Source organism: Pelodiscus sinensis, chromosome 1 (genome assembly GCF_052426305.1).
Source record: "Pelodiscus sinensis isolate ZL-2025 chromosome 1, ASM5242630v1, whole genome shotgun sequence".
Taxonomy (NCBI): domain Eukaryota; kingdom Metazoa; phylum Chordata; order Testudines; family Trionychidae; genus Pelodiscus; species Pelodiscus sinensis.
Window position 1 is genome coordinate 339751348 of NC_143052.1, and position 27705 is coordinate 339779052.

General features: G+C 47.0%; 2 protein-coding genes across 5 annotated transcripts in view; one reads left to right on the top strand and one right to left on the bottom strand.

Moving 5' to 3' along the window:
- Nucleotides 1–12229, bottom strand: part of USP35 (ubiquitin specific peptidase 35) — a 58239-nt gene extending 46010 nt beyond the window's left edge. Inside the window, exon 1 of the mRNA XM_006131912.5 lies at nt 12084–12229. The gene's annotated coding sequence lies outside the window, so the exon portion shown is untranslated. The remainder of the gene's footprint in view (nt 1–12083) is intronic.
- Nucleotides 12230–12344: 115 nt separating this feature from the next.
- KCTD21 (potassium channel tetramerization domain containing 21) lies at nt 12345–26778 on the top strand. 4 transcript variants are annotated; one of them, XM_089775773.1, is made up of 3 exons: nt 12345–12507; nt 20504–20571; nt 25199–26778. In XM_089775773.1, the coding sequence occupies exon 3, from the start codon at nt 25229–25231 to the stop codon at nt 26009–26011; it is 783 nt and encodes a 260-aa protein (XP_089631899.1). In that variant the 5' UTR covers nt 12345–12507; nt 20504–20571; nt 25199–25228; the 3' UTR covers nt 26012–26778. The 4 variants fall into 4 exon arrangements, with proteins under 4 accessions (XP_089631899.1, XP_075775604.1, XP_075775603.2 ...); XM_075919489.2 differs by lacking the exon at nt 20504–20571; XM_075919488.2 differs by lacking the exons at nt 12345–12507; nt 20504–20571 and adding an exon at nt 12521–12870.
- The last annotated feature ends 927 nt before the right edge of the window (nt 26779–27705 follow it).

Below are 27705 nucleotides of genomic sequence, written 5' to 3' on the forward strand. Positions count from 1 at the left end.
TCTTAACCAGAAATCTAACAGCTATACCATGCCACTTATACAAATTATTACCTACCCCCATGACTGCACAAGCACCAGGAAACATCTCCAGGCTCATTCTGTTCTCTTTTGCTGGCTGCTTTGCTCTGTGAAATCATACAAGGCGGTCCCAGCACATACATGACTGCATCATTCCCAAATGTGTTTGGCCCTACAATGTGGGCATTGAGCCGTGATCCTGGCCTTTCTGTTTTGTGTTAGTTGTTTTATATTGTCCTCTACAAACACACCGGATTTTTTTTCCCTAGTGCACCAGTCCTGTTCTTCCACTAAGTCCACAATGTAAACAAGAGACTGTTGGCTGTTGCTCATAATTTAAACACCTTCAGTGACTGAAACACATCCATGGATCAAACATGGATTTGGCTTGTAGGAAATGAGGACAAGGTAGGCAGTAAAAAGTATAAAACCCACAAGTGTTACAATGAGAGGGAGAGACACAGAGGCTGAGGACTGGCCCTGATGACAGAATTGACCATCTGGTGGTAAGAGAGACTAAAAGCAGGGAGGAATACTCATTCTGCTGCTAAACAGCCTATTTTAGTTACCCCTTCCTTCCTGACCACTGACTGTTTCATTCACCTTCCTGGGCTTTAAGCTATAACACCTTGGAACATTTTAGTAGTGTGCTTTTCCAAAAAACAAAAATTAATTTGAGTTAAGGGCCTGCACAACACAGGTAAATATTCTACAGGTTGCACCTCTAAAATCCAGGATTTTCTGGTCTGGCAACATCCATGGTCGGCATGACCATGGATGTTCTACAATCAGAGTCTCAGCATGCTGCAGGGGGATGGGGGCCAGGGAACTGGCACGCTGCTCAATTGGGCTGCAAGGGGGGGCCAGGACATGGTTCAGTTGGGCTGGGAAGGGCAGGTGCAGGAAACCAGTGCACAGCTCATCTGGGCTGCGGAAGGTGGCGTGCATTTCAGCTGGGCTGTGGGGAGAGCCAGGAAGCCTGGGGGGGAAAAGGGGGTTTGCAGAGGGGGCCCAGCAGCAGGGGGCATGAAATAACTATCCCTGGTCCGGAAAAATCCCTTATCTGGTACCAGTCAGGTCCCAAGGGTGCCAGACCAGAGAGGTCCAACATGCAGTTTAAAATATGCACTTTAATTCCAACTCTGCAGTGTTGGACATACACAAACACTTCGTCACTTATATGCCAAAACTAGAAAGTTAAATGGACATGTAAACAAAATAATGAAACTAAAAGCAGCATCAATGATCAAAAGGAAATTTGGATTCAGTGCCCCCACCCCAGGCCCCACCTTATTTTAATCATACAAAGTGATCTTTTAAACATAAATCAGGGATTCTTTGAATACATGGTTCTTCACAATGGCAGCATTTTTTAACTGGGATTAATTTGAATATTTTAAATAGAAAGGCAGGGTAAAAATGTGGACCGCAAGGGTGCGAATGCGCTCCCGATGGTTTCCCAACTAAGCCTGCTCCAGCCAGCTAGGGGAAGGCTGGAGCTGATTCCCCCCGCCTCCTTCCTGGGGAAATCAGTGCCAGCCTTCCCCCGGCCAGCCAGAGCATGGGGGAAAGGGGGCTTGGGCAGCAGGCCACTCATGGGAGTCGGGTAAAAGCCCAGATGGGGAAGGTAAGACCCAGCCCTGCCCCTTCTGCCCGAGGCCCTGTCCCCAGAACCAAGCCATGCACACCCCCAACCCAATCCTGCCTGGTCACGTGGAAAGCTGAGGCTATCGTGATACCTCTAGCATGTGCTAGAGCTGCAGTGGCCCGTCCTGAAGCAACTCCTATATATCCAGGCGGCCAAGGGCAAGGAGCGAGGCACAGCTGGAGCAGGGGGCAGAAGTTATACTCTTGAGCACTTCCTGCTATAGCCAGCGGCCCCCCAGCCAGTCGCACCACCCATCCTGGGGCACAGCCTGTCTGCCTTGCAGAAGAGGGGCTGTCACACTATTGCTGCGGTTAGAAGAACACTCCCCTCACTATGGGATCTTTAAGACCTGGACTCAGAATGAAGGTTTCAGAGGTCTCCCACTTTTGCTGTGTGCAGTTAGTCAGTACTCTGTCCCCACCTCACCCATAGGGCTGGCTTCTCATATATGCCACAGGAGAACTGCACGGCATGCTGGGAGTTGTAGTCCTTTTTTTGCCTCCCCCGCTTCCCTCCCTGTGTCGGGCAGCACTGAGAGATCGGGGCAGGACTAAAGCTCTCAGAAGCCCTTCCCTTCTGTGCTGCCGGGCATTGGCGGTGGGTCCCTCTCTTTGTCAACTCTGATTGGCCACTGTGGCTGGCAGTTGGCTGAGGGGGCGGCTGTTGCTTGGGTCTGGCTGGAAACACTGTAGGCTGCCGGGCATTGGTGTTGGGGAGAGCAACTGGGGGCTGCAGATGGAGCTGGCGGGAGAAGGCGGGGGGTACACCGGGCCCAACCCTGCCCCCGGCCTCGCTCCTGGCAGGGGGAATCAGCCCCAGCCTTCCCCCAACCAACCGGAATCGGCCCCATTGGGGACACGTTCACACCCCCACTATGTACTGGCCTGCAGTAGCATGTGATTTATCTCACCAATCTACCTTGACTAGCAAATATCAGATACTGACAGTGAACTGCCCCATTGCAGAGTTGAAAAAGAAAATTCTCAGGTTCTTTAATAGATTTGAGGAAGTCTCAGATTCATCAGCTAAATGCCATCACCATGGTTTCATCCTTCACCAATATATCCACATCTCCTCTTATTTTAACTTTACCTGTCCTTTATCTCTTGTATTTTACAGACCCAGATATCATCTTAAATTAAGAATATCTTGGTTATTCCATCAAAACCACAACCATTTTAGAACTCATGTGAAGTAATTCTAGGTCAGCAATCTGCATATGCTCTACGCTTAATTGATACTATTGCTCTTTTCCTTCTATTCTTTTTTATTTATTTTTACATTACATTTCTTACGATTACCTAAAATGTTAAACCAGATTATTTATGTTGCCGTATAACTTGGAAACCCTAACTCAGATCATGGCCCTGTTGTACTAGGAACTGTTTATTCACACAGGAAAAGAAAGTATCTGTCCCAAAGAGCCAGTGCTCTAAGGCTATGTCTACACTACGGCTATGTCTAGACTGGCATGATTTTCCCCAAATGCTTTTAACGGAAAAGTTTTCCATTAAAAGCATTTGCGGAAAAGAGTGTCTAGATTGGCACAGACGCTTTTCCGCAAAAGCACTTTTTGCGGAAAAGCGTCCAAACCAATCTAGACGCGCTTTTGCGCAGAAAAGCCCCGATCGCCATTTTAGCCATCGGGGCTTTTTTGCGCAAAACAGTACTGTGCTGTCTACACTGGCCCTCTTGCGCAAATGATTTGCGCAAGAGGGCTTTTGCCCGAAAGGGAGCAGCATAGTATTTCCGCAAGAAGCACTGATTTCTTACAGTAGGAAATCAGTGTTCTTGCAGAAATTCAAGCGGCCAGTGTAGATAGCTGGCAAGTTTTTCCGCAAAAGCAGCTGATTTTGCGGAAAAACTTGCCAGTCTAGACACAGCCTACATGTTTTGTCAGAAGAGGCAATGCAAATGAAGCACTGATTAGCATTTTCTCGCACTACATTTGCATAATCTATTCTGATCCATTTTTGCGCAAGAACATGCAGTGTAGATCCATCTGTTTTTTGAAAAAAAAATCTTTTTGCGCAAGATCCTTATCCTCTCCGGGAGAAGCATAAGGATCTTGCGCAAAAAGGGGGTTTTGCGCAAAATGGACACATCCACACTGCATGTTTTTGGACAAAAACCTCTTATGCAAATGAAGCACGAGAAAATGCTAATCAGCACTTCATTTGCATTGCCTCTTCTGACAAAACACGTAGTGTAGACATAGCCTAAATGGACAAAACATACAACAGAAGTCCCTATTGGATCTCTGTTTTACAAATCTGGAATATCACGGTGAAGCGATTTCACCATGGTCTCAGAGGAAGCCTGCAGCAGAGTTAGGAACTGGCACCAGATCTGTTGAGTTTCAATCCAGCACCTATCAGTACTGATTTTAATCATGATCTAAATTAACCATGTTAATGATGATTTGCAGGTGTACTCTAGCCTAGCAAACTGAATGGGTATATGTTTGTTCTCTGTATCAAGGAATACACCAAGGAGATTGATTCTCTTTAGGTTATAAGCATTAAAACATGTTGAACTGAAACTAAAGTTAGCTTTTTCATTAAATCTGAGACTTCCTGTTGCTAGCCAAGAGGATAAACTGTATCTGTACATTTAAGCAATTTTTAATATTTACATTATTATTATGTGAGAAAATAGTGTATGATGCATATCTTATTTATTAAATGATTCTTTTTGTATTTGCGAGCTGTTTAAAGTGCTATTTGAATGGAAACTCAAATTCAATTAAAATGCACCAAACCATCTGTGATGTTGTATACAATCTGAGTGACCATTTATTATGTTACAGATACCGATTGCAAAAATGCAGTGAGTTATACAAGATATGGTATCAGTGGAAAAGTTACAACTTGCTAAATATGTTAAGGCTTATTTATATGTATTTATCTTCTTTGTCTCATCAGTTATGATATACACAGCGTAAGTTTGAGATGTCAAGATCGGGGTGACATCCCCAGACAAATTGGCATCAGGAGTATGCAACCTGTGTGACAGCCTATCAATAAGGCCCTACCAAATTCAAAGTCTGTTTTGGTAAATTTCAACAATCATAGGATTTTAAAATCTTAAATTTTGTGGTTTCAGGTATTTAAATCTAAAATGTGGGTGTTGTACCTGTTGGAGTCCTGGCTTAAAAGGAGAGTGTAGGGTGATGGTTGCAAGGCTACTGTAGGAGGAATAGGATATTTCCACTCCTCCTTCTGTCCTGCTGTTGGCGGATATACAGCCTTCAGAGCTGGGCTCCCAGCCAGCAGCTGCCTAGCTTCCAGTAGCCAGAGGGAGGAGGAAAGAGAAAGTCCCATTTCTCCCCAGCCCAGCTGGGAATAGCAGTTGGAGCCCAGCGCAAGGTGAGAGCCCTTGGCCAGGATACCTCTAGCTTTGCCCCTTCCCATCTCTGGACCCAGCACTTGGGGGTTCAAGGGGTTTGGGCTGGCTGGTGGTGGAGGGCTGACCACAGTGCCCCTCCCCCCCACAACCACAGCACCGTGGGCAATTTCCTATGTCATTCATTAGTAAGGCCAGCCCTATCCCCTGCAAAAGTGATGACCCCCCCAATACCATACCACCCTCACTTTCTGTGCTGCTGCTGAGTGCTGCTGACTTCAAAGCTGGGCACCTAGCCAGCAACCTGTACAAGGGGAAGGGGTAGCTCAGTGGTTTGAGCATTGGCCTGCTAAACCCAGGGTTATGAGTTCAATCCTTGTGGAGGCCATTTAGCAATTTGGGGCAAAAATGTGTCAGGGATGGTACTTGGTCCTGCTGTGAAGGCAGGGGACTGGACTTGATGACCTTCCAGTTCTAGGAGATAGGCAATCTCCATTAATTTAAGCCACAGGGCAAAGGATATGAAAAGGCAACTGCATATTCTTCATTTTGTCTTCAATTCTGCTTCTCACACCCAGAGCTGCATGTTAACAAACTAAAGCTCTGAACAGAGGACTGATAGACTCATCCAAATCAGCAAACTCACCAATTCTGCAAAGAACCTGACAAGCGGACCCTGAAGTCAGACTGTGATGGATGGGAGGGGTACTACCCTTTTCTAAACATTCCAGCATTCAATAACTAAAGAGTTAAACCCAGAACAGTGGGTATCCAGGAAGTGTTGGCAGGAAGCCAGGAAAACCAATGGGAAGAAATCAGGGTTCCCTGTAAGGTGTGTGCCTGGTGGGTACGTACCAAGAATTTCATTCCCACCCACCCCGTCAGCAGAGCTGTGCAGTTGCGGCCCCAGCTGCTTCACCCCAGACTGCTGCTGGAGCTGGAGCTGGAGCCTGGGCCCTGGTACTAAAAATAGCACCCTGGCCCAACTCCCATCCTGGCACACAGGGCAGTCACCCACCACGTGGCCCAGCCCCTGGAAGCAGCTGGGGCTACAGATGCTGGGGCTGGGACCACAGTACAAAAAATAGCACCGTGACCCCAACTTGAGTCCCAGCATTAGGAGCATGCTGCCCCATGTGCTGGGACTGGAGCTGAGCCATGGTGCAGCTACTCCTGGGCCAGGGCCTCAGTACTAAAAATAGTACCGCAGCCCTGGCTCCAGTCCCAGCACATAGGGTAGCTGCCCGCCATGCTTCCCCGCCCTGCAGGTGCAGATGTCAGGAAGGTAGAAGGTGAGGGAAGGGGCAGGAACATAACAAAGGGGATGGTGGGGCTTAGGAGAGGAAAGGGCTTGTGCTGACGGAGAGGAGAGGAGGGGGCCAGAGCAGTAGAAGAAAGGGGAAGGCACCAAGGGGTAGGGTGGAGGAGAGACAAATGCCAGGTACCAAGAGGAGACAATGAGAGGAAAGGGCAGGAGGAGCAGGGAGGGGGGGATGGGAAGGTGTCAGTGATGCTGGGAGAGGGAAGAGAGCAGGGTGATGCTGGGAGAGAGGAAGGGAGGGATAATGGGGGCAAGAGGAAGGAAGAGGAGAGGCGAGGAGAGGATGCTGGGAGAACAGGGGTTGAAAGGAGAGGTGGGCATGAGGAAGGCAGGGGATGGAGCAAGTCATGTGTGAAGGTGTAGACAGGGCTGGCCCATAACATTTTGGCACCTGAGGTGGGGAGCTCAAATGATGCCCCCATGCCCTCTTGCTTGGGCCAAAACTTTGAAAGGTCTCGATTCTGCCTTCTTCCTGTTCTACTCCTCTCATGGTACTGCTCTGCTACCTACCCCCAATAAAGGAGAACTAACAACTTAAAATGCCTTGTTCACCAGCAGCAGACACAATTTTCTACACTCTGGGTCCTAGTGGCGCCCCCCCGCCCCCACACACACACACAGTCTGGCACCTGAGGCGACTGCCTCAGTTCGCCTCATGGTAAGGCCAGCCCTGGGTGCAGAGGGGCATGACGAGAACTGGGGAAGAGGGTGGTGAGGGGATGGGCAACAGAAAGGAAGAGGGCAAGAGGGGCAGGTGTTGGGAGGGCAGAGTTGGTAAGGGAAGGGGGAGATACCAGGAGGGTGCAGGGGGTAAGGGAAGGTGTATGTGCCAGGAAGATTGTGGGGGTGAAGCAGAGAGGCAGACACAGGGAGGGGAGGGACAGGCACAGGAGAGAGGCAGGGCAGGTCTGTAGAGGGAGGTGTTAGGAAAGGGGATGGGGAGGTGAGCAAGAGGAGGGATGGCCATGGGGGGAAGGGAAGGGCAGGTACAAGGGTCAGAGAGGATGGGGAGGGAGGCAGGTTCCAGGAGGGCTGAGGGGAGTGAGAAGGGCAGGAGGCCAGGAGACAGGACAGCAGAAGAGGGTGAGGGGTGGGACAGCAGCAAGCACTAGGGGAGCAGATGGGGCGAGGGGAGGATGGGAGACATGGCAGAAGAGGGGAAAAGGGAGAGATTTATAACTTGGGTGCCACAGTGGCATACATCTGAACAAGCGCGCATGACCTCAATATTGGTGCACAAGACAAAACTCACTCCACTCATGGATGGAAAATCTTAGAGGGAACACTGGAACAAATTTAGATTTTAATTGAAAGGGCTCCCGAACCCCTGGTCTGAACTCCTGACCATCTGCCCTGATACCTGCACCCCCAGCTCGTGCCGTGACCCCTCCACACCTCTCACCACCCTACCCTGACTCCTGTACCTCTACTCCCTGCCAGGAGCCTCCCCCAAACCTAACTCCCTGACTCCTGCGCCCTCCACTACCTGCCCTGAGCCCCCCCAACTCCTGTTCTGACTCGTGCACCCCGCACACTGCCAGCCCCCTGTCCTGAAGGACCTGAGCAATGCCTGGTAAGTCTTCTAGTAGTTTTCATAAATGAATCACCCAAATTCTGCCCCATGTAATTATGTTTTACCTTGCTAAATTAAACTTTCAATTTCAGTTGCATACAGTAATATTCTTCATTTCCTGTCCTAAATTGCTGTGTAGAAATGATGGGCATTGTTAAACAGTTGCATGCGAAACAATGTCTGCAGCGCAAATGTGAAGATCTTGCAAAAAAAAAAAAAAAGATCTCTATGTGGCTCCTTTTTCACAGGGGTGCTAGGCTTAATTAATGGAGGTTTGCAAAGCTCTTTTAAGATCTTTGGATGAAAGGCCCTATTGAAGTGCTAACTACTGTAGAGAACTAGCATGTTTGTATGTTTTACTGCCCTCTGCTGCATTATATGAGAACTACTCTTGTGCAGCATAACTCCTATACTGCAAAGAACTGGTGGAGAATCTCTTTTAGTGATGGGATGTGCAGCTTTAGGAGCAGGAGGCTGAAATTCCAAAGTCCCATGAAATTCCAAAATACCATGGTGGATACCACAGTACTTACCCATTGTAAAGGCCTTCATGGCCAGAGAGATGTCACATCATCATTAGCTTCCTTTCAGACTTTCAACATTTTGCAGGACTTTACCCTGCATTAGGCCCTCTAATATTTTAGCCAATTTGTCTTCACATCTGTGCAGTGATGGTGCCATGAGCCCTTGATACAGTGACTCCCTTGGCATCTAGCCCATTGCTTTACAGTTCCTGCTGTTAGGAACTTTGTTCTAACATCCAGTTTTCTTGCATCCACATGGGTATAGTAACACTATGTAAAGCCCAGATCCACCAGCGTTTCATTCTCTTCCTCCCTGGATATGTATTATCAGTTCAACCTCTGCACAATACATAACAATATTTTGCATTGACACACCTTTTCGACAAGACCATTACAAATGTAGATGGATTTAATCTCCCAAGCCCGCCCTCCCATGAGAGATTATTATCCCATTTTACAGGTGGAGAACTGAAGCACGAGACTGATTTACCCAAGATCCCATAGACAATCAGTGGCCTAGAAGGGGTGATGGAGCACCTGCCCAACACTGGCTAGAAAAGGTTAAATCAGGCTGGAGGAAGCCTGAACAGAGTCCTGGCCAATCAGGGAGAGGCTTGGAAGAAGCCAATCAGAGGACAGCTGGCTCTATATAAGGAGTTGCCCAGCAGAGAGGAGCAGTCGGGTCCTGTTCAGGGATGGTACAGGACTGATTGACAAGAGGCAGCACCTTAGAGAGAGCACTGCTGGCTGGACAGGCTCAGGGAAGTGGGATAGAGGCTCTAGACACTAAGGCTGTGTCTAGTCTGGCCAGTTTTTCCAGAAAATCAGCCGCTTTTCTGGAAAAACTTGCCAGCTGTCTGCACTGGCTGCTTGAATTTCTGCAAAAGCACTGACTTCCTACTGCAAGAAATCAGTGCTTCTTGCAGAAATACTATTCTGCTCCTGTTCAGGCAAAAGTCCCTTTTGCACAAAGCTTTTGCACAAAAGGGCCAGTGTAGACAGCTCAGATTTGTTTTCTGCAAAAAAGCCCCGATTGCGAAAATGGCGATCAGGGCTTTTTTGCGGAAAGCGCGTCTAGATTGGCATGGACGCTTTTCCGCAAAAAATGCTTTTGCGGAAAAGCGTCCGTGCCAATCTAGACACTCTGTTCCGAAAATGCTTTTACCAGAAAACTTTTCCGTTAAAAGCATTTCCGGAAAATCATGCCAATCTAGATGCATCCAAAGGTGAAGGAGATGCAGAGATTACAGGGGAAGTGGCCCAAGGAATAAGAGGCAGTAGAGGGCAGTGAAGGAGGGTAGGACAAGGCTGCTGCCAGAGGATCCCTGGCTGGGACCCAGAGCAGTGTTCCCTCTAAGCTGCAAGGCAGCACAACTTCACAGGTGATTAATCAGCCCCACCCAGTCAGAGGCTTGATGCAGGAAGCTGACTGACTGGGTGGGGCTGATTAAGCTGTGTGGCAGCACAGCTTTACATGTGATTAGAGGGAACACAGACCTAGAATAATGGGTGGGCCTAGGTTTCCCCCTTACACTTCATCTAACCACTATTGGAGTGTGGCCTGGACAGACTGGGCTTGCCCTTTAAGTGAGGGGCTAGATTTGGGCAACAGTGACAGGTGTACAGACTGAGAACTGCTGATAACCCTGGAAGGGGATGAGACGCTGTTAGAGTGGGTATTGCTGGAGGGCAATGTCTTGAAGAGGATACCGTGGTCCAGGAGGGATGCGTTCTGGAGCAGGAGGTTGGGGCAAAGATGGGGGAGACACCAGCCAGGAGGAGGCATGTGGCTGACAAAAGAACTAGTTTCCTGGAGCTACCAGCAGAAGGCACTGCAGGGTGAGTTCTGCCCCATGAAAGAAGGAAGTATAACCCTTCTTGTGTTAACCACTTGACAGTACTTTCCTGGGATAGCTCCTCCTCACATCTCCTAGATAGACTAACTTTCCTTTGATTTCCAAGTCACTATTTGCTTCCATCCAAGCAAGAGAGCCCTTTCCATGCTAGCGGTACTAATCAGACTGCTCTGTCGGGCTGCTGTCACTAGATTCCATAGGAGCTGGTTTGAAGTGGTTTCCATCACATACAGCAGGGCTACTCAACATGCGGCCTGTTTGTTTGTGGCCTGCAATGGGGTTTGGGTTTACGCTCAACATGTGGCCTGTGGGTTAGATCCTTTGAACATGGCCTCTGCTGGGAACATGTTCCACAATGGCGAGGCGTCTCTCAGGTGGGATGAACATTAAAAGATGCAAGTGGATGGGCTGGCTGGAACAGATGGGTACAGGGTGTCAGCGTCTCTAACCCCCCAGGAGGAGATGCCAGGAGCACTGGAGCATTGTGGGAAGTGCTAGCTGCTTAGCCTTGTGGGCTGAGCCTGAAAGGTGCTGACGGGCTCACGCTGGCCACGTTTGGGTCTGGCGCTGCGGCTTAAGGCTTAATCTTTGTATTCATGCCCATCAGTGTAAACAACTATTTGCATATATATTTTCATGTACATGCAACCACACTTAAGTTGCGGCTCTCAGCATGTGCTGTGAGTATCATTGTGGCCCCCGGGGCTTCTGACGTTGAGTAGCCCTGATATACAGGGTTGACGGTTTAGTTCAGTGACTCTTGGCACCCTCACTATTAAAAACTGTTCCAGCACCGATTCTACTTTAGTGTGTCCTGTCCCTAACACCTATACTCCTTTTGTTACCATCCTTGGATAATGTAAATTTTCTTGTCAAACTTGTAATTTCTTTAAGGTATTTCCAGAATAAACATCTCACCTTTCCCTTAAAATGTCTGTATTCTGTTATCTGTATAAAACTCTAAGCTCCAGATGCCTCCAATGTTTGGGCTGAGAAGAGAAGACACACCTGTAAACTGTGCCTTCATAATAATGACATACATCATTCATTTTAGACCCAAATTTGCTTCTATCGTATACAAACTGTGGGACTCACTCTCCAGTTTAAATCATAGAAATCAGATGTACATGCTGAGACAATAGCAAATTTTATAAAGACTATAGAAAAAATTTATATCATGATGCCCCTACAATAAGGCAGATTAATATTTGATATATCCTTTTAGTTTCAGCCCTGGCAAGAGGATAGAGGTGAAGGCCCATTTGGCCGTTTCTGTGTCTCACAATGGACTCTGCTAGGGCTCTAGATGGTTACATACAATAATACCTCCCTAAATTCATCACACACATTAGGATATTTCATCAACTGCCATACAAATTACATGCCAAAGCCTGTTTTTATTCCTCCAGCAAAACTCCTATCAAAGTAAAGGAGAGTTCAGCCTGAGAATAGATTGGATCTGGACCAATCCTGCTGTTAGGAAGCTTGCTGGGGGTACTTCTTACATACACAGAATGGGACTATCACCCATATCTCTCTCCCCAGAATCCCTTCTCCCTCAGAGGATGCAAGACCACCTCTTTCCTCAAAGCTTTGTCCTGGTGAAAACCTTTGCACAACTTAGGCACCCGCTTCAGCCTAACTGCTGCCTTGTATCCTGCCAGTGCCATGCAAGGCAATCATTATGAAAAAAAAAATCATACAATCTCGCTCACCCTGCCAACGCCACAGACAAAATATTTCTCATTATCCTGATCACCCCACCCTGTGTAAACCTCTCTGCCATACAAATAAATACCTTAATGCACTGCAAACAATCCGCAAAGAAGGGGAGGAGGCTGCTGCTGCTGCAGTTCTCACAGTGTCAGGGCTGCTGCTGCTGCTGCTGCTGCGGGGTAGCTGTGACTACTGCTGCAGCCAGCACTTATCCCAAGCGCAGCCTCTGGCGCCACCGGAGCTGTTCCGAGGCAGTAATAAGAGCCTGCGTCCCCTTTAACACCAGCTGGAGAATTGCAGGCTCTGTCCTGGGGCCTGCTGGGAGTTGTAGTTCCCCTCGCCTACAGCCAGGCCATTGTCCTGGGATCCTGAGGACTACAAGGCCCAGGGAGGACTGCGGGGCTAACAGAGCCCGTTTCTAATCCTCCTCTCTCTGCCGACCCTGTGTGGGCTCGTTCCCTTTGCCCCCACCCGCCCGCGCCTGGGAAAGGGGCCAGCGGACTGAGGTGGGTGCTGGGTTGCAAGGATGTCCCCGGGGCTGGATTGCAAGGGTGTCCCCGGAGGGGGCGGATGCTTGCGGGGCTGGTGAGTCACCGTGCCCCGGGGCTGGTCCTGGGCTCTGCAGCCCCCCCCTCCCCCAGGTCCTGGCTGCGCCCCCTCGCTGGGGAGGACGGTCTGGCGCTGCAGGCTGCGGAGCAAGCGGGCAGCCTGGCTCAGGCTTGCAAGACCAAGAGCTCTAAGTCCCAGGCCACAGGCTGGCGCGGTGCTTTGTTGGGGCCACGGTGCCCCGCCGCAGCACTGGACTGGCGCTTGGGATCGTCACAGCACGGTACAAGCCTTCGCTTCCCCCCCCCCCCTTCCCATTCCAGGTGAGTGTCCTCCTCCCCTGCCTGCGGAAGGGAAAACAGAGGTGCGGGGCGGTGGACTGACTCGCCCCGGGCCAGTAGCAGAGCTGGGAGTGGAGAGCCCAGAAGTCCTCCCAAGTTCCTCACCCGAACAAGGGGGCGGCATTGCTGCGAGGCAGTCGTCGCAGTTTGTCATGTGGGAAGGAAGCATTTACACACTAACCACCAGAAGTGAAAGTAACTTAAATTTCTTACAGGTGTCCTATCGCATCCTGCCCATCCTTGAGGGTGGGGGGCTCAGGGCAGGGAGTGTGGGGGGGTGTGTGATATGACAGTACCTGTAAGAATAGTGACAGAGATGCAGCCGTGTTAGTCTGGTGTAGCTGAAACAAAAGACAGAACTATGTAGCACTTTAAAGTGCTACATAGTTCTGTCTTTTGTTTCAGCTACCTGTAAGAAGTATGAGTAGGGGGATCAGAGGGGCCTCAGGGCATAGGGTGGGGATGTGGGGGGTGCAGGAGTTAGGGCAGAGTGTGAGAGACGCTCAGGACAGGGAGTTGGAACTGTTCCCAAGCAGCAGTAAGAGCTTGTGTCTCCTTTGCCACCAGCTGGTGGGTTGTGGGTTCTGTCCCTGGGCCTTTGGGGAATTGTATGGGGGAATGCAGGAGTCATGAAATGGGGATGCAGGAAGTCAGGTTGTGGGGAGTGCAGGAGTCAGTGTGGGGTGGGGAGCCCAGAGCAGGGGTGTGGAGGTGCAGGAGTCTGGACAAGAGGTTGAATGGGGGGTTGAGTGGGGTGCAGGAGTCAAGGCAGTATTGGGAAGCCCAGGGGCAGGGAGATGCATGCAAGAGTCAAGGCAGGGGGGTGGGAGGAACTTGGCTTAGAGTGCAGCTGCTGTCCGACTGCAGGATTCCCCTCTTAACATAAGGTGTGGCCCCTCCACATGTCACATGCCAGCACCTCTGTCAGATTGGCCCTGAGCTCCAGCAAAAATTAGAGCCTGCCGCCAGCTGACCCAGGTGCTGGAAGAGGCCTCGACTTCTGAGGTAGCGAAACTGGTCTTTGGCCTGGAGCAGGGTGCCTGGCTCCTGCTGCTGCTCCCAGCCTGCACCACTTTGGCACAGAACACTGCCACCCTGCCATGGTCCATGCCAAAGTCCCAGATCAAGTGGGCCAGCAGCTCCGCCCCCAAGGGCCCAGCCTCCAGGGCCCTGTATGAGCTCATGAACTCCAGGCTGCAGAGCCTGGCCAACAGCGCCTTCTCCCAACTCTCATAGGGGTTGCCACACCCAAAGAGCCTTTCCAGTGACTCATCTGTGTGACCACATTGTCACAGGCTCACAGGCTATGCCCACACTTGGCCAGTATAATCCCTGGGAGGAACCTCCTTCAGTGCGACAGCTTGTTTTCGAAAGTCCATTCTCTCGAGGGTTAAATCCCTCTGAGCCTCCAACTGCAGCTCTCTGAGTGCCTGTGTCTCACACTGGGCTCCCTCAGGGAGTCCACTAGCTCTGGCCCCCACTCCCAGGGGGAATAATGCAACTCTGTTCTCTAGACATGAGCGACTCTCAGCCAGCATAAAACAGGAGGGTTTATTGAGCATAGGATCTCTATGGGCCTATAGGCCTGGCCTTCCTCAGTACAGCACATCTGAGTCTCCCCTGCATCAGGTGGGCATTGCCTGCTCCCTCTGCCCAGTCCAGAATTTCCCTCCTTTCAGCTGAAGCTTCCATATCCCTCTCCAGCAGCTCCTCTGTTGGCCTTTGTCTTCTGTCCATGTAAATGGGGTTGCCTGTGCCCCTTTCTTCTCCACCTCTCCTCTCATCCTTCTTTTATTCCCCCCTGGCTGGAACCAGCTAGTCAGGTCACCAGGGGTCCTCTCTCCACAGTCTATCGTCCTCCTGCTAGCCAGAACTGGCTGTGCCAGCCGAGCTAGGTCTCCATGTTCCAGGCTACTGGCTGAGGTCCCAAGTTCTGTGCTGGTCCCTATAACAATAAAACTCCCTGTCCACTCAGCTCCTTAAATCAGTAACACCCAGGGACATTGAGTTCCACCTGCACCTTCAAACCTCCACAAATCCCCCACTTCATCATATCTCTCCCCCCTTCAAGTCTGAACTGAGTGGGGTCCCTTAGCCAGTGACCTGGAGAAGTTCAGGGCTCTCACTCCAGGATAAACCACTAGCTATAATGTTGGAATTCCCCTCAGCATCAGTTATATATGAGGCACTAGCTGCTCTGGGTCCTCCTGGACTGAAATGACTGGTGTTTATTAGGAACAGCTGCCTCAGTATACCAACCTGTGGAACTGATTCTCCACCCACACCATTTTAGCCCAGAGTACCATTTGAATTATTCTTGATTTACATTAGTCTGAGGAGAATCACACTCTACATGCAGGGCTCAATTTTCTTGGTACTGGACTATGCCCATCTTGGGGGTTAATAGCATATAAATACAGGCAGAGAGATGTTGTCCATGGATTGAACCATGAGCTTTTGGTAAGGTTTAGTTTCCAATGACAACTGGTAGGTTAGCTGTTTTGTTTGCTTGTTTTGGTTGAGTCATCTGTTAACACACAGCTGTCTCTCAAACTGCGCTTTTTTGCATTCCTTGTGTCAGTGATAATCTTTCTTGGGATGACCTTTGGAAATGATTGGAGTATATTAAGAAGTAGGGGGTAACCACTCAGCTAGTAGGTGTACTAACTTAATATGTTAATATACACCCCTGCCCAGCAATTCAACATAGGTGATAAAATGATATCCCATTGCAGCTACCAGGAGGATTTTAGGTCAGTGGAATGCAGTTCCCTATGGGGAATGTGGCCAGGACTTCAAAGAGCATGTGAAATGCTTTAGTGAAAGCACAATTAAATTGATTGGTGGGGAGGGTTGCTTTAGCTTCTTGAATATGCTGTGGGTTCAATTTGGCAGTTGGCTGCTTCCTCCTTAAATGTGTGACTTTAAAAAACTAATGGAAGGTCCCCCAAGCCCAAAGACTTTCTGAGGGGTGGGTCATGTAAGAGCTGTGAGTCACACTCTGCTTTTGCCCTGATGCTTGTATTGCTTTACAGTTGGTTCTTTTTGCCCTCCTCCATGATCTCCCTGCACTCTTCCTAACCCACCCCCCCCCCCCCCCAGTAATATATAGTTTCACTTCAATTTTTCTCTCCACCCTCAGTATGGTGATTTCACTCTCCTGCTTCAATTTGACCTACGCTTTTATCTCTGACCTCCCACTATTAAATGGACTCCAACCCAATCTTCCTTTCCTTTGCCCCCACTAGGGATGTAAATGGTTAACCATTGACCCAGTAATCATTAGGCCTCCCAGTATATTTACCTGGCAACCAGTTAATCAGCCCTGTGCAAATCCCAGCAGAGGATTGGCCAGGCAGAAGCAGCCCCCCATCCCTGTGGCAAAAGGGGCCTGGTCAGAGCAGCCCTCTGCCCACGGCAACCAGGCCTGCAGGACCATGCCCCACAGAGGCAGCAGGACCACAACTCTGGCAGGACTCCAGCCCCAGCAGTTCTGCACCAGCCATCCAATGGCTAACCGGTTAAACAATGTAATTTTAAACATTTAACTATTTTAATCATTTAACCAGTTAATTATTTTAATGGGCATTTACATCCCTAGTCCCCACCCAGGGCAATCCCCTGCTTGGTTTTGGTATCCACAAGCTTTATCCCTTTATCTTTACCTACCAGTAAGCAATAAGTTCCCATCCTTTAGGTTTACCATCTCTAAGCAATAAGTGCTAGCGACCAGAAATGAGTACTACTTGTGACTGGGCTGTATGTACTGCTTTAAAGCAGTTTTCTATGCACTTCTTTGGCATTGGATAATGCCACGCTGCTCCTCAGTGTTAATTGATGAGGGATTGAGGAAGGGTGCCAAGCTGACTGCTAAAGGCAAGAAAATGGAGAGTGTTATGAAATGAATATTCATGCTCCTGTTACGTGTGTGTCTGTTTTGGAGTGGAACTTCTCCATGTCTTTTTAGGAAAAGGGCCTTCAAAGTAATAACAAAATGTTTTTTAAGGACATCAGAAGCAGGAAGCCTGCTAAACAACCAGTGGGGCCACTGGAAAATCGAGATGCTAAAGGAGCACTCAAAGACAATAAGGTCATTATGGAGAAAATAAATGAATTCTTCGCTTTGGTCTTCACAGTTGAGGATGTTAGGGAGATTCCCAAACCTGAGCCATTTTTTTTAGGTAACAAATCTGAGAAATTTTCCAGATTGAGGTGTCACTAGAGGAAGTTTTGGAACAAATTGATAAACTTGACGGTAATAAGTCATTGGGACCAGATGGCATTCACCCAAAAGTTCTGAAAAAAACCTCAAATGTGAAATTGCGGAACTATTAACTGGTTTGTAACCTATATTTTAAATCAGCTTCTTTACCTAATGACTGGAAGATAGCTAATGTGATGCCTATATTTAAAAGGAGCTGTAGAGGTGATTCTGGCAATTACAGATCAGTATGTCTAATGTCAGTACCGGGGCAAATTAGTTGAAATTATAGTAAAGAATAAAATTGTCTGACACATAGATGAACATAATTTGTTGGGGAAAATTCAACATGGTTTCTGTAAAGGGAAATCACACCTTACTTATCTACTAGAGTCCTTTGAGGGGGTCAACAAACATGTGGACCAAGGGGATCCAGTGGACATAGTGTATTTAGATTTCCAGAAAGCTTTTGACAAGTTCCCTCACCAAAGACTCTTAAGTAAAGTAAGTTGACATGAGATAAGAGGGAAGGTCCTCTCATGAACTAATAACTGGTTAAAAGACAGGAATCAAAAGGTAGGAATAAATGGTAAGTTTTCAGAATGGATAGAGGTAACTAGTGGTGTGCCCCCCAAGATCCATGATAGAACCAATCCTATTCAGCCTAGGGATGTTAAAGATTGATTAATTGACTCACTAGTCAATTAACCTCATGAATTCTTATTGGTTACTCAACTATTCTGTAGTCCCTGGTGATGGGGACGACAGCCATTGTGCTCTGGCTCCACTCCCTGGGAGCCCCCTGCCACTCTGCACTGCTGCTGCAGCAGCATGAGGTGCCAAATGGGAGCTGGTCTGTGAGGGCAGCCAATTTAAAAACCAGCTCCCCTTGTGGACCAGCTACCTGTCACCCTGAGCTGCTGCCTCTGATACAGCAGCACAGGGTGGCAGCAGTCCCTGTCTGGGGGTGGGTCTGAGCTCCCGGACAAGGCAGGAGTCAGAACTGAGCCAGGTTGCCTGCCTGCTTGCCTAGCTCCTGATACACTTTAAATGCAAAGCCACAGTGTGGGTAGGTCCCAGACTTGGCACAAGCCAGGAATGAACCGGGCTGCTGGCCAGCCTGCTAAAAATGTACTGGTGGGGGAAGGGGAAGAATGGATGTAGTCTATAGCATTAACCTATAATCTTTTGTTTATCGGTTACTTGGTTAATCAACAACACTGTTACATCGCTAATTCAATCTACTTATAAATGATCTGGAGAAAGGGGTAAACAGTGAGGTGGCAAAACTTGCAGACGATACTAAACTGCTCAAGGTAGTTAAGACCAAAGCAGACTGAAGAGCTTCAAAAAGAAGTAAGAAATGATTGGGCAACTCTCTTCTGTGGAAAAAGTGAATAAGGAAAAGTTATTTACTTATTTCCACAATATAAGAACTAGGGGGTCACCAAATGAAATTAATAGGCATCAGGTTTTAAACAACCAAAAGGAAGTTCTTCTTCACTCAGTGCCAACCTGTGGAACTCCTTGCCAGAGGATTGTGAAGGCTAGGACTTTAACAGGGTTAAAAAAAGAGCTAGATAGATTCATGGAGGTTAGGTCCATCAATGGATGTTAGCCAGGATGCGTAGGAATGGTGTCCCTAGTCTCTGTTTGTCTGGAAAGGGATCACTTGATTATTCCCTTTTTTGTTCACTCCCTCTGGGGCACCTGGCATTGGCCACTGTTGGAAGACGGGGTACTGGGCGAGATGGACCTTTAGTCTGACCCAGTATGATCATTCTTATGTTTAAAATGAGACTCTGATAATATTCACGGTATTTTCCTTTAAGCTCCCTAGTCTGCTAGACCAGTGACCTCATGTTACAAAATAAGAATCTGAGGCAGGCCTGGGCAAAATATGTGCTGCCAAGCCACTGAATCCACCCCACAGAGGTAGCTGGAAGCCCCAGGCAGGCTCCCTACCTTGCTGTGTGTGCCGTGCAGAAACATGGCTGCAGGGCTCTATTTTTGTTTTAAAACTGGAGGGGAGGGGAGGGGAGGGGAAAAGTTTTAGGAACTGCCCCATCCCTAGCACATTCCTATTGGCCAGTTTCTGGCAGGCCCCAGCCAATGCGAGCTGCTTGTTGGAGTAACAGGAAGAACCACATCCCCTCTCCTTGGCTCAGTTATTCATGAAGCACATGGCCAGGCAGGCAGGCTGGCTGGTAAACATTTTAAACTTTGCAGGCAGGCAGGCTAGTTTTAGCAGCTAGCAAATAAGTCTCTTGGCCACAGCCTGCTTCTGGCACCGCAACTCTTTCCTGCCCCCCCCCCCCACTCAACATACCCAAAACCTCTGTCCCCCTCTTATACCCATAGCCCCTCCCAGATCTGGTACCCCAATCTCCTGCCCCAGATCACAATCCCCTCCTACCCTAGGTCACATCCCAAACCCTTGCACTCCAGTCTCCTGCCCTAGGTCACAACCACCTCCTTTACCCAAACTCCCTCCCAGACTCCAGTCTCCCTCCTGTACCCCAATCTTTTACCCCAAGCTCCCTTCTGTGCCCAACCTCCACCCAGACTCCGTATCTACTCCATTAATAACACGGAAAAATGCAGCCCTTGCCCACTTTCCGAAATCTTGGAGTGCCCCCCTGTCAAAAATTATTGCCCACCCCCGATCTGAGGGCATCCCTCTCCTCTGGCCATAAAGAAAGGGAGGGTGGTCATGAGCAGCCCTGGATGTGCTAAGAGATTCTAGTCCCTTCCACCTTCCTCCCAGGCAGGTCAAGAGTCCATGTGTTAGGCTACTTCCTCCAGGTACTGGGTGAGCAAGGAAAGAGGTGAGGGCTCCACATTAGTGACTGCCTCCAATTCCACTAGCACAAAATCAAACCTATAGCAAAGATGGGACACATGCAGGTATAACAAAGCAGTTAGTCTCTGGGCCCTCTCACTTTCAAGACAGACAGCTTTTGGTGGAAACAGTGCTCGTATTGTCCTACACTACTGGAGTGGGAGAGCATGAGTTTTTCACAATGAGCTCAATCAAACTAAGCCCACACACACATGTACAGTAACGCCTATGTAACCCACATATCTGCTGGGTGTGGTTCATTGTCCCATCTAGTGGCACTTAGAGAGAGAGAGAGCCTTAGCTGAGAGCTTTTTAATTCAAACTATAGAGGTTCATGCACTAAGCTCCAGAGGTCCCAGGTTTGGTTTGTCTGTCAATGTTACACCTGTATTTCAGGACTTGAGACAGATGTGAATGAGTGGCCCAATTATAGTTGCCTGCCAGCCCTATCAGACTATTTTCTAGAGATGCTGTTATAATCTATCTCTACTGTGGTGCCTATAGGTCACGGCCAGCTGGCTCTGGTTAAGTAAGTGGTGAACTGAGACTTCTGTTTTTTTTGCTTACTCTAGTACTTCTCCCACCTTTACCTTGTTGGTCCGTCTTGCCTACCTGCCACACCCTGCCTGACACCTTGACTGTAAGTTCTCAGGGACTGGGACTATCTTTTGTTGTGTTTGTCTGATGCGCACCAAGCACAGTGGAGCCCTGATTCTTCACTGGGGGGTAGAGGCATTGCAAATAGTAATTCTGTCTTGAATGGAGACGGAGCAAAACACACTGATGGTCACAGTCATGGTGACTGTTCAATAGCAAGTAGCATGAATGGTAGGCTAGATTCACCAACCAGATCTAGATTTCAAAGCAAAGAGCTGTTGATCATGGTATTTTCTGAGTAGGATTTTTTACCTGATTTTGAAATAGAGTATTATATGGTCTCAATTGTGATGCAGTTTTAGACCCCCTGTTGGCAAGTGATATTTTAATGAATGAATGCTAAAGCAGCCACAAAATAAAGCATATTAGACCGAGAGCAATACATTCTAAAAATGAAAAAAGTTGGCACATAGCCCAAATCAGATCAAGCATAATGCCTATGACTGCCTTTGAACAATTGCAGCGGCCCTACTATTTCATGTTAATGTACTCTAGAGAATGAGAATATAATCTAATAATTGGAACAACCATTTTGAAACAATTGGAAACAACTGAAAACCACCATATTTCAAGTCTTAGCTGCCCATGAACAGATAGATGCTCGGAATTTTTTCCACAGCTACCTGTAGGTGGAACCAATCCATTCCCTACCAGTGCAGAATTATTCCCTTTAATACATATCCTAGTTTTCTTGTCCATTCTTCTTTAAAATGACCCAGGAGATTGGGATTCCACTTGGGCATTATTCCAAAGACTAATAGATCTTGTCTGGATGTTCATGCTGATACTTAGCATCAATTACTTAACATTTCTTTCTTTCTTTCATTTTATAACCCCTAGTTATACTCCATTGTACTACCCTAAATAATTCATCTCCCTTGCTGGGATATACATCCATTATAGACTATCTGGTACTCTGAGACTTCTCTTAAACTACCCATATTTAGTGCTCTTAATGTTTCATGCTAATAGAGTCCCACCAGTTCACAGATGCCTGTTACTTTACTGCTCTGAATTTCTTCCAAATACGTTAAACTCTTCCTTCATGTAGGATCAGTGGTACAGGCGTGAATCTCCCCAATGGGATTTTCTTGCAAGAGAATTTCAACAATGCATAGATGGGCTGGCCACCATCCTATAGCATGTTTAACCCTCTCCTAGATTGTCGTGGTATAGGTCTCTGACTCAAAGAAAAGCTGCTGCTGCAATCTGACCTTAGTTATTCTGGGTGCATTTGCTGAAAATTGCTGCTTATCCAGCTCCTTTCTGAAATGCTACTGAACAGCAGTTGGAAGTCCTGTAGGGCAAGTAGAGGAACTAGCTTTGAGATCTCTGGATTAGAAGTAGTATGTAAAAGCCATGTATTTATTATTGTGCATGATACTGACAGTACAGGATGGAGCCCATGCATCATGCCCCAATGAGGATTTCAGCAAAGCAGCAAGATAGACTGGCAGTTCATCCATTTTGTCTGCCTATAGTTAACGTTTACGGGGAACGTGAGGTACAAGGTCCACTTTCATTCCCAGCCTCGTGTCAGATGCATTGGTCAGTAAGGTCAAGTCAGTGTGCTCAGGAGCTATCTACTTAAATGTCATTTGCGCTAGGGCTTTTTGGTTGTATTGAGCTGCCAGATAATAAGATGTCTTTTTTTTTTTTGCAGCATTGTAAAGATAGGAGCTTTATAAATAATTGTGTAAATGAAAGCAGTTTGGCCCATTGTATCTAAATTCCATTTGACAAGACAACTGGCAAGAGAGTGCAAAAAAAATGAAATCTTAATCCACTTTGGAGTTTTAACAATATTTTCTGTCTGAGTCAATCCAGAAAATTAAGTGAAAATTTTACTTGCTAAAACTATAATAAAATATCCTGGGAGATTGACATGCTGTATTTAGGATATATCCATTCTTTGTATGGACTTGGAAGTGGCTATCTTCAAGGGTGAAAAACTAGAAGGTCAAATTTAATTACAATTTTTTGTGCTATGATCAATTGTATCAACTCATTGAAAAACACACTGCTGTCAATTGAATTACACAGCCAGGCCAGTCCTTTATATGATCTGACACATCTCCTTATATTACGTAAGCAGAAAACTATGGCTAGAATTCTTCAGGAGCAGTGGAATATCGCTGCTGACACTTCAGTGGAGAGCAGAGTTTAAGGTTGGGAAAAACATTTTTATCCTAGGAACTAGGATGTTTTTTTCAAGAAACATCCCTTTCTGGCTAAAAATGGGAATGTGCCACAGGTCCTGTGGAGTTTATAGTGAACTGTGTCTGTCTATATACAGGGGTTCTTTTTGCCCAGTGTTATGAAATATGTGGGACTGCTATTAAAGCTCAAGACCTCCATTTATAGCTATACACATGCATCTAACCAATGATCTAAAGCAAAGAGCTCTGCAAGCTCAGAGAGCCAGTATAATGGGTTTAATGTACATCACCGATAATGGCATGTCAGGTAGGAGGAGGAAGGCTATTTTTGTGGTTTAGACAAAAGGCTGGGAATTGGACCTGGGCTTTCGCAAGAGCTTCCTGACCTCAGGAAAGTTGTTTAAACCAAAATGTATGTGTCCATTAATGAGGGGTGTTTCTATTCTTGGGTGCTCAGCTTCAGATGCCTTATCTTTATCAAAGAGTGGTTCTCCATAACCAGGCTGAGTCTTGAGCTGAGCACATTCATTATAAAACTGGGGCTTTGGTTATGCTATGCCTCAGTTACCTCCTCTATAAAATGGTGATCACAACCACCTGTCTCACAAGGAAAATGCAGGACAATGTAGCACTATAAAGACTAACAAGATGGTTTATTAGATTATGAGCTTTCGTGGGCCAGACCCACTTCCTCAGATCAAATAGTGGAAGAAAATAGTCACAACCATATATACCAAAGGATACAATTTAAAAAAATGAACACATATGAAAAGGACAAATCACATTTCAGAACAGGAGGGGGATGCGGGGGGGGGGGGGGAAAGGAAGGAAGGTAAGTGTCTGTGAATTGATGATATTAGAGGTGGGGAGAGTGGGATGTTTGTGAGCTAATGGTATTTCAAGTGCTACATTGTCCTGCATTTTGCTTCAGCTACCCCAGACTAACACTGCTACATTTCTATCACTGTCTCACAAGGGTATTTCAAATCTAAGCCTATGAATGTCTGCGGGTGCTTGGAGATCCTTGAATGAAAGGAGAGGCAAGCACATTTACTGTCTTTGTTAGCAGCTAGTGGAAAACTGATATTACAATACAAGATCATGTTGTCAGTATGTGTATTAATATGTCTGCAGAATCCATAATGGTGGCACAATATATTTCATCATTCCATAACTGCTTATTGAAATGCCTGCACTCTAGTGTGGAATGACCATACATCTTGCAGCTTAAGCTTATAGAAGACACCTACCTCTTACCTCTGGATAGGAGGGGGAGCCATCGATAGAGTGGAGTGTGAACACTCAGCTACAAGGAACAACATGAAACTGAAAACTTAAAAAAAGAATTAATGGTCCTATATCACCTTAGAGACTAACAAAAAATGAAGATAGTATCATAGTACATTTTTTGTTAGGCTACATCTACACTACTTGCTTCTCGCATAAGAAGCCTTATGTTCAAGAGAATGTCCACACTGCATGGACACACCTGTGCAAGAAAGCTCTGATGGCCATTCTGCGAATGGCCATCACTTTTACCCATAGGGGTTTCTTGCGCAAGAAACCCCTCTGGAACATTCACACTTGCTTTTTTGCACAAGAACTCTTGCGCAAAAGGGAGTTAGAAGGAAGTTTACCTAGGGCGGAAAAGCCCTCTGTTCTGCCATTTTATTCTTGATTACCCTTGTGCAAAAGCGCATTTGAGGTGTGGATGCTCCACGGGTTTTTACTCAATAACAGTTGTTTTACAAAAGTTGGAGGTATGGCCCAGAATGTGTCCTAGTGGCGAAACCTGTTAGACGAGGATTGCAGTGAACCTGGAAGAACTGGAGAGCCACTTAATTATTGAATGGAGCCATCAACGGCCGTATGTGTTTGACAGTACAGCATCCTGACTCTGCACTGTGACATTTGTGTGGTCAAGGCTTGTCATTGTGGCATATCTGTGCAACATGATGAAGACAACACAAAGCAGTCTTTGAATGTTCTGCTGTGATAACTTTTGTGGTTCTGGTAAGACTCTTGCACTCTAAATAGAACATATGCTGGAGATACCAAAGATATACAACCTTCCTGATGTCTCTTTCCTTATGCACCCTAAATGTCTGTGTGGGTCAGGGGAAATGGTGAGTGCATGGGAGATATGGGATTGGATGGGCACAGTATGAAACCTTGACTCTAGTGAAGACAGGGTGTAAGATTTTACCCTCATTTAGGAAGGGAAGTGGTGGAAGTACTAAAATGAACAACAGAAAGCCCTTCTAAATGTCTTTTGGAAGCCAGAACAAGATTGTATTTTCTGTCTCGTATGCCAGTGATCACCTCTAAAATCTTACTTATCTCTAACGTCTGTGGGTTTTATCCTGAGATAGACATAGAAATTTTGCCCAGAGTGATAATTTTTAACATCTAAATGTGTTGTCTTTGGTTTTTTTTTCCCCCACCCTCCAGTATTATTCCCAGCATTGTGGATTTTCCAGCATGTCAGAACCTATAACGCTCAATGTTGGAGGAAAACTGTACACCACTTCCCTGTCTACCCTGACAAGTTTTCCAGACTCCATGTTGGGTGCTATGTTTAGTGGAAAGATGCCTACCAAGAGGGATAGCCAAGGCAACTGTTTCATTGACAGAGATGGCAAAGTGTTCCGCTACATCCTAAACTTCTTGAGAACATCCCACTTGGACCTCCCTGAGGACTTCCAGGAAATGGGCTTGTTGCGCCGGGAAGTGGATTTTTATCAAGTCCAGCCACTGATTGAAGCGTTGCAAGAGAAGGAGGTGGAGCTGTCCAAAGCTGAGAAGAATGCCATGCTTAATATCACTTTGGATCAGAGGACACAAACTGTTCACTTCACGGTTCGGGAAGCACCCCAGATCTACAGCCTGTCTTCTTCCAACATGGAAGTATTTAGTGCCCACATATTCAGCACGTCATCTCTGTTCTTGAAGCTTCTGGGTTCCAAACTTTACTATTGCTTCAATGGTAACCTATCTTCAATATCCAGCTTCCTGAAGGACTCCAACCACTTGACCTTAGATTGGGTCGCACCTGTGGAAGGCCTGCCAGAAGAGGAGTACACTAGACAGAACTTAAAGAGACTTTGGGTGTTGCCAGCTAATAAGCAAATTAATAGCTTCCAGGTGTTTGTGGAAGAGGTGCTAAAAATAGCCATGAGTGATGGCTTTTGTGTGGATTCCTCCCACCCACATGCCTCTGATTTAATGAATAATAAGATTATTCGATTAATTCGGTACAAGTAAAAATAGCCTGTTAAGATATCAGGATAGACATAACCCAACACAGTGTTTTGTTTTAAGACCCACTTCAAGACGCAGTAGCAAACAGCTTACTACAAAATTGTGATAATCTTCATTAAGAATCACTAACTGTGACTTGATTTTTCCTATACTGAATTTATCATTATGTCCTTTCAGAATATGTCTATATTCTAGATGGATGAAGTACTGTCTACTGTCTTGAGTTGGGTAAGGAATTAAGGAGTCCTGGGCTCCATTTCTTCCTTTGCCACAGATTTGCTGGGTGATTATGGGCCGGTCACTTCTCTCTGATTCTGTTTTCCCATTGGAGAAGAGGGATAATAATACTTACTTCAAAAGAATGCCATGAGGCTTAAATAATGAAGTTTACATATCACCATGAGATCGTCCATTGCAGTGTTTATAGAGCTTCAGAGTTGTATTGAGTGCAATGGGTCTGATTCTCTTATCACATTGTGTAGCTAATTATACCTGGCTAGAGTGGCTGTAGACTGCTACCAGGTCAGCAGGATAGAGATTTCACTCTCACACACCAGGTATAATCGACTATGCAAGGAAGTGGAGGCTGTGGCTCAGTGTTTAATCTGAAGTCGTCTTGTCCCAGTGAAGGCTAGTTCTTTTCCCTGTAATGAACTCTCAATCCTGTTCTTTTATTGGAGTATCCATGTTTGCACTAGGCCAGTGGTTCCCAACCTTTTCAAGCATATGGACCCCTTTTCAATCTGTTAAAATTTTACGCCCCCCCCCCCCCCAAAAGGGAAGCAGCAGGAAAGCAGCAGCCAGCACATCCCTTGGCTTGTGCTGCTTCCTCAGCTCCCACTTCCTCCAACCCCTGCTCATCCATGGAGGATACAGTTAGGGGGTTCTTATGGCCAAAGACAGCTCCTGCCCTGGCACTCCACCCTTGGCAAGCATGGAATCCTGGGGAAGAAAAAAAAAGAAAAGGAAAAGAAAAGTAAGGGTCAGGCCCACTGTGGGACTGGGAGGAGGGAGAGGACTGGAGCGTAAACGGCAGCGCAGCTAGTGGCGGGAGGACGGATGGTGCCTCCTGAGCTATCAAGATCCCATCTTGAGGATGGGAAGCATGTGCGTGTGGCTGGTCGCACATGGAAAGTCCCAGGCCCTCAGTGGGCCTGATCCTTACTTTTCCTTTCCTAAATTTTCCACAGACCCCCTACAGTACCATCGTGGACTCCCAGGGGTCTGCGGACCCCAGGTTGGAAACCACTGTACTAGGCAATTTGGATGCCATTGCAGAGAAAATAACACTGTCTACTACATAGGTTTTTTTATTTAAACGTGTGGAAACACTTAAATCTTATTAGGCTCAAATGCATTAAAGGTAACTAGGTTTAGTCTTTCTGATAATGGTATGTGTGTTTAAAGGATAGTTTTGGAAAACGCTTTTTGTTCTGAAGATTATTAAGAGAATACAAAGTAGCGGCCTCCAAATGTATTCTAAATAGTTTGGACCACATCCACACATGCCCCACACCTTCTCTTTGGGCAAGTGCTTCTTAGGGGAAAGGTGTACTGAAGGCTTCATAGCTGTACTAAACATAATGCAGCTTCATAGCTATACTAAACATAGTTTGCCTTTTGGAATAAAATTTATCCCTTCTATAAGATTATACATGAGAAGCTCTCTAGTTACTTTTCTTCAGTAAGGACCAGGG